Source organism: Sinocyclocheilus anshuiensis, unplaced genomic scaffold (genome assembly GCF_001515605.1).
Source record: "Sinocyclocheilus anshuiensis isolate Anshui unplaced genomic scaffold, SAMN03320099.WGS_v1.1 scaffold534, whole genome shotgun sequence".
NCBI classification, from domain to species: domain Eukaryota; kingdom Metazoa; phylum Chordata; class Actinopteri; order Cypriniformes; family Cyprinidae; genus Sinocyclocheilus; species Sinocyclocheilus anshuiensis.
The window spans coordinates 196569-203840 of record NW_015547712.1 but is presented as its reverse complement, the minus strand read 5'-3'; the positions used below and the strand labels follow the sequence as shown (position 1 = coordinate 203840).

The 7272-nt window shown below is 36.3% G+C and overlaps 1 protein-coding gene across 1 annotated transcript in view; it reads left to right on the top strand.

Annotated features, from left to right (window-relative positions):
• The window catches only part of LOC107704023 (dual specificity protein phosphatase 10-like), a 71172-nt gene that overhangs the window by 2189 nt on the left and 61711 nt on the right, over window positions 1-7272 (top strand). The window contains exon 2 of the mRNA XM_016506856.1: window positions 235-1048. Within this exon, the coding sequence (XP_016362342.1) occupies window positions 301-1048 (748 nt within the window). The 5' untranslated portion in view covers window positions 235-300. The remainder of the gene's footprint in view (window positions 1-234; window positions 1049-7272) is intronic.

Sequence of the window (7272 nt, the reverse complement as noted above, 5' to 3'; positions counted from 1 at the left end):
TTATAATTTTTTAATTATTTTAAACTAATTAATTAATTAATTTCTTTCTTTATTTAACACAATTCGAAAATGTGTAGTGTTGGTGTGCTTTCAAAGAACTAGGTTGGGAAACACCTAGCTTTAGATTTTTAAGATGTTCTGCACATGGGTAACACAAAAATGCTTCTTCAATGGCATCCCTGCGCAAGCAGCCTTCATTTTTAAATCCATCTCTGATTCTGTTGTGCTTCTCAGCGAGCAGCTTGCGACCGAGCGGACATCTGAGTTCTCCGTGGTGTGCCAGCCCTCTGTGGTCTCTCCATGCCTCCTTCTCCTCTAGACGACAGAATTGTGGTGGCGCTGCCAAGGCCTATACGACCTCAGGAACTCCGACTCCGCCTGGACACCAGCTACCTGGAAGCCACCGTGGGCACCGTCGGTCAGTCGACGGTCATCAGCAGCACCACCGTGGTGAAGATCCAGGCGACCAAGCTTTCGTATATGCCCTCGTCCAGCGGCTCCACGCGCTCACTGACGTGTGGATGCAGCAGTGCCAGCTGTTGCACGGTGAGCACCTACGAGAAGGACGGCCAGGTCAGCGCCAGCAGTCCTAACCTGAACTCCGGAGTGGGCTATGGCGTCCCCACGGAGGCCTACAGTGCTCCCAGTCTCACCTCCGGCCTGAGCAGGGGCAGCATGCGGGTCATCCACCCCAACGAACTGGCCAAGAAGCTGACGCATTGCCCGCTGGGCCACCCAGTGGGGCCGGTGCCTGTCATCATCGACTGCCGGCCCTTCATGGAGTTTAACAAGAGCCACATCCGAGGAGCCGTGCACATCAACTGCTCAGACAAGATCAGCCGCCGACGGCTCCAGCAGGGCAAGATCACCGTCCTGGACCTCATCTCCTGCCGGCAGAGCAAGGACTCCTTCAAGGGGATTTTTTCCAAAGAGCTGGTGGTTTACGACGAAAGCACGGTGGACCCAAGCCGGCTGACGCCGTCTCAGCCTCTGCAAGTGGTTCTGGAGTCGCTGCGGAGGGAAGGAAAGGACCCCATCGTTCTGAAAGGTAGGCCTGCTTTTGAGAGTGAAGGTTTGGAAATGTTTTTTCTTCCAACGTTTAGACTCTTCTAAGAAAAAAGATACATTCTAAAAAGAACGTTGAGTGCACTGTTTAAAATAAAGGTTCCGAAAGAGAACCTTTTTTTTTTAGAGACCGTTTTTTTCTTACTTGAACATTTAAAAAAAAATCTGAAGAATCTTTTGTGGAATGGAAAAGTTCCATGGATATGAAAGGTTCTTCATGGAACCAGTCAAATGCTCTTTTCATCCAACTTTCAGATTCCTGGGGGGCCGGATTCACAAAAATCTTAAGAAGAAAAGTTAAGAAATTTTGTAAGATAAATTAACTAAAAACTAAAAAAATATTTCTAAAAAACACTCTTCACTATGAAGAACCTTTTTATGGAATGGAAAGGCATGGATGTTAAAGGTTCTTCATGGAACCATCGATGTGCAGTGCAGGTGCAGTTCATGAAAAATTCTTAAGATGTTCTCAAATATTTTTCATAATATGTACTAATTTAGATGTATAAACAGTCTCAGCTTTACTCATAAACTAGAAAATAAGCAGTAAATAGCCTAGTGCTTTTCATTCTTTTCTCTTGTTTTGTGAATCCTCTGTCTTAACATTTGTGCTGCCTTTTTAATTTCACCAACAGTCATTTGAGTCTTGCAGAAATAGAACTAGCTGAATTATTCATTTCTAGAAATGACTCGTTATTCAACGCCTACTTTTTGTTTGGTTGGCGTATGAGCTTGATCTGAATTACTTCTCAAACATCAGTCTGTACTTTCAAAGATGAAGCCACTCTCAGACGTTTTTGAGTAACCGTATGGGATTTTCACTTTCTGAAACCTGTCGTGTAATCCTGGGCTTTCTTGATGTGTGTGGTGAACAGTGTTGGGCTAGATACTCACAAAAATCTCATATATTCTTCATTACTAGTTACTCCTTCCAGAAGTAATATTATTACTTTACTTATTACTTTCTGGCAACAGTAATTAGTTACACTACTAGTTACATTACTTTTCTTTCACGCCCCACAGAAGTTGTAATTGCATATCTTCCCCATAAAATTCTTCTAAAATGTTACTAACAATATATTTCTGCCTCATCATTTGATCAAAATCCACACTGGATCGCAGTCAGAAGTTATTACAAACACTCAATAGTGATTAATAGTGACATTCAAGTAGAAGTGTTGTATTAATCTCATTAATTGTCACGTGTAGCTTGAAGCTAATTGTAGCTCTAATTTCTCTGTTACCCATATACGATTATATTCCATAATGTATTTCATCAAAAGAAATCAGAAGAAAATGTTTCGTTCTCTAAAAAGATTTTACACATTTTATATTGGGATCAGAGGGATGTGGTTGCAAGCCATGTAATACCACAGTAAAGTTATGAAAATAAATCTAGGAATTATTGAATTGTTGGACTTCAATACATAATTAGTTACTCTACTAGTTACTGTAAAAAGTACTATTATTACTGTAACTAGTTACTAGTAACTAGTTGTTGCCCAACACTGGTGTTTGACACATTTCATCACAATGTCTTTTAGTCGTGATTGTACTCAAACGTTTGGAAAAAAAAAGTCTTTTTTTTTTAATGAAATTAATACTTTTATTCAGGAAGGAATCCAGATGGCAACAAAGTGACAGTAAAGACTTTTATTTCTGACATTTAAAATGTTACAAAAGATTTCTATTTCAAATAAATGCTGTCCTTTTGAACTTTCTGTTCATCAAAAAATCCTGAAAAATAAAATGCATCACGTTTTCCACAAAGAGATGAAGCAGCTCAACTTTTTTCAACATTGATAATAATCAGAAATGTTTCTTGAGCAGCAAATCAGCATATTATACTGATTTCTGAAGATCATGTGACACTGAAGACTGGAGTAATGATGCTGAAAATACAGCTTTGCTTCATAAAAATAAATTACATTTTACATGATATTATAGAAAACAGCTATTTTGAATTGAAATATATATATATATATATATATATTTATATATTTTACTATTTTACTGTTTTTACTGTATTTTTAATACAGCCTTGGTGAGCAGAAGAGACTTGTACGGCATTGCACTTTTGCTTAATTGTATAATTTGTAATAAATTGATTTAGCAACTGTTAATTGAATGATATGAGGCTGGAACAGTAGTGCTGTGAGGTGTGTCAGCAAACTAGCCAGACAGTACAGTAGTTGTGTTACGTCTGCAGTTGATCTGACCTCAGCTTGTTGACGTATGCAGGCATGTCCAGCTCCACCATGTGTGTCCGCGTGCCTGAGCTCCTGCGGCCCCTGGCAGCAGCTGACGGGGAAGAGCCAGCTCTATTCTAGCCGCGCGAGTCTGTTGCCAGCTTTTGCCTTGTTTGGCTGGCGTGGAGAGTCGAGGGACGAGGACAGAGCGCGTCTGTCAGCTGACGTCCCCTGCATGCATCTGCTCCAAAACCTAGGCTGGCATCATACATGCGTTCTTTTCTGATGTTATGCTTTCTAAGTTACCTTGTTTTGGACAAATTAGACAGATGTGACCACAAAACCAGTGATAAGGGTCAATTTTTTGACATTGACATTTATACATCATCTGAAAGCTGAATAAATAAGCTTTCTTTGTTAGGATAGGACAATATTTGGCGGAGATACAACTATTTGAAAATCTGGAATCTGAGGGTGCAAAAAAAAATCTAAATATTGTTGAAAAAGTTGTTCAAATGAAGTTCTTAGCAATGCATATTACTAATCAAAAATGAAGTTTTGATATATTTACGGTAGGAAATTTACAAAATATCTTCATGGAACATGATCTTTACTTAATATCCTAATGATTTTTGGCATAAAGGAAAAATGGATAATGTTGAACCATACACTGTATTGTTGGCTATTGCTACAAATATACCTGTGCTGCTTATGACTTGCATATGACATAATCAGTCAGGCTGCTGCTTTAGGAGGGCAGACAGTAAGTCAGCACACTAGGTTTTGGAAAGGAGCCGATATGTCAGCATACACACACATTAGGACTCTGTTCCAAATCCTAGTGAGCTGCCTTGCTGTCTAGTTCTAACGCAGCAGCCTGAAATGGAATCTCATAATTGGTTTGGAATGCTCTTCATAGGCTACAACATGAAAATGTGGGTTATGCATATAGCACTCCTCACACAATGTGCGGAAACCCCACTCACTATTGATTTCTATAGAGTTTGGTGTTAGCATGTTGTTAAGCTACTGATACAGTACTCGGAATCACTTGGAAAATTAATATTATAAGTACAGTTGAGGTCAGAATTATTGGTAAATATTTTACAATTTACTTTCAGTTGTTTTATTTAATGAAAGCTCAGATATTTGTGATTTTTTTCACAAACTTTGGGGGGGGAAATCTGCCAAATGTGTAAATATTATATTATATTATATTTTAGATATAATTATACAAATTATAATGTGTATCACCTAATATAATAATATATAATGTTGTATTTTATATTAAATAGTAATATTATATTATAATAATGTTTTAATATTATATGATAAAATATAAAATGTAAATATACTTATTATTATTAATAATACTTCTGTAATTATGGAGATTGCATATATTATAAAATGGTAATTTATAAAATTATCAAATATAATTGTACTAATTATAATTTAAAGTATCTAATTTAATAAAATGTAATGTATTTTATATTATATAGTAATATTGTATTATAATTAATGATGTTATAATTATTATTAAATGGAGATTATATTATATTATAAAATTATAAGACAATTATACTAATTATAATTTATAACACCTAATTTGATATATTAATATTTTATTTAATATTTAATAATTATTTATATTATATAGTGATATTATATTATAATTAATTATGTTATAATTAATTATGGAGATTATTTATGTTATAAAATGAAATGGAAATCATATTACATTTTAAAATGTTAAGATATAATTATACAGATTATAATTTATGATACCTAATCATATATAATGTATGATTATGTGTAAAATGGTCTTTTTAAAATACTGAATGAATCAATTTCTCTTGAATGAATTGCTTCACTGAGCTTGCATTGCATTCTGGGATTGTTTTCTCCAGGAAGGGTATATGCGATGCTAATCAGACTTCTCTGTCATTCTCATGCGCTGTGTGTGTGTGTGTGTGTGTGTGTGTGTTAGCGAGCGTATCACGGCTCTTGCAGAATGCTTGCACACTGTAAAAAAAAACTGTGACATTTACGGTAAAATACCAGCAGCTGTGGTTGCCAGAACTTCACCGTAAAAAATATGGTAGCAACATTTTAGGTTTTACAGACTTAACTTAAATTCACAATAAAATACCGTATTTCATTAACTGATGTAATGTTAATAAACCAACATATTGAATTACTAACATCTGTTTTGAACTATTGTAATGCACTGATAACCACCAAAAACTGGTGGTAATGGGAAAGTCACACAATGAACCAAAGTTCATCACAAACAGCTTTTCTACGAGCTGAGGAGGGCAATATTTATATATAGAAGGTGCACAGTCTCATTCACACAAACATTAAACCCCATCATGGTGACACACATGATACTGAAATAATGCAATAAACATTAATTTAACAACATTAGATGTAAGATTAAACCCTAATGTACACAACTGATAAGAAAAAACTAAGAAACGTTATTTCAACAACAAAAAAACATCAAATATGAAGTGTCATGCATGGAATTCTGGGAGTGTCAATTTACGGTTTGTCACTGTAAATTATACAATGACTTTTTCTTTTTCACTTCCAAAAAACTTATTTTTAACAGTATTTTACAGTAAAATTACATTAAATGTAATTACATTTATTCACCGAATATAGTATGGAAACTTACTGTTAACCAGTTAACAGGTTTTTACTGTAGCATTTTACAGTCTTTTACTGTTAAAATCACAATAATTTTTTACAGTGCAGATAAAAGCTGTTCAGACTGCAGACCCGCTGTGCTTCTGAATCTCCTCAGAGTCAATATTGTCCTCAATCTCATGGAGCTCTGCAGGAAAGGCCACGTATTTATTAATTCCTCCATCAATCAAAGGATCTTGGAAATTTGCGTAGGAGGTCTTGATCTTTAAAAACGAAGAAAAGATCTCAGTCTAATGCGAATTTGCTGTTTCTAGTCCTGCAATGCACCATTTGACGTTCGCCAGTTTGTGAGCGGCAGACTTTGAGAACATCTGAGCCACCAAATGTTGCTTGTGTAACGCAGCACTGTATCCTTGCAGACATTTGGCACTGTTGAGTTTTAACTATTGCTCTTTGAGATTAAAGGAATTAGTCACCAAAAAACAAAAATTTGCTGAAAATATACTCACCCTCAGAGCATCAAAGATTAGGATGAGTTTGTTTCTTCATCAGATTTGGAGAAATGTAGCATTGCATCACTTGCTCAACAATGGATGCTCTGCAGTGAATGGGTGCCGTCAGAATGAGAGTCCAAACAGCTGATAAAAACACCACAATAATCCACAAGTAATCCACAGCACTCCAGTCCATCAAAGGGACTTGTAACCCGAAGGTCATGGGTTCAAGTCTCGGTATCGTTGGGGGGAGTGTGTGTGTGTGTGTGTGTAGATTTCTCTCCTGATTCAGACCAGACCACTTTTTCACTGGAGGAAGCGTTATTATGGATTATGAACTCGGATTTTAGCTAAAAACATCTTAATGTTGGATTTGTTTCATCTTTTGTCTTCTCCAGATGTTAACTGATGGACGCAGTGAATGGGTGCCGTCAGAATGAGAGTCTAAACAGCTGATAAAAACACCACAATAATCCACAAGTAATCCACAGCACTCCAGTCCATCAAAGGGACTTGTAACCCGAAGGTCATGGGTTCAAGTCTCGGTATCGTTGGGGGGAGTGTGTGTGTGTGTGTGTGTGTGATGTTAAAGGAACAGTTCACCAAAAAATTTAAATTGGACTTGTGTGGATTACTTGTAGATTATTGTGATGTTTCTATCAGCTGTTTGGACTCTCATTCTGACGGCACCCATTCACTGCAGAGTATACATGCAGAATAATACATTTCTAATTTTGAAAGATTTCAGCAATAGCTTTTTTTTTTTTGTGATCAACTTTTTATTCAGTTTTAACACAAAATGTACACTTTGCTTTGTTATATGCCAAGTAGTATATATGTGACCCTGGACCACAAAACCAGTCATAAGGGTC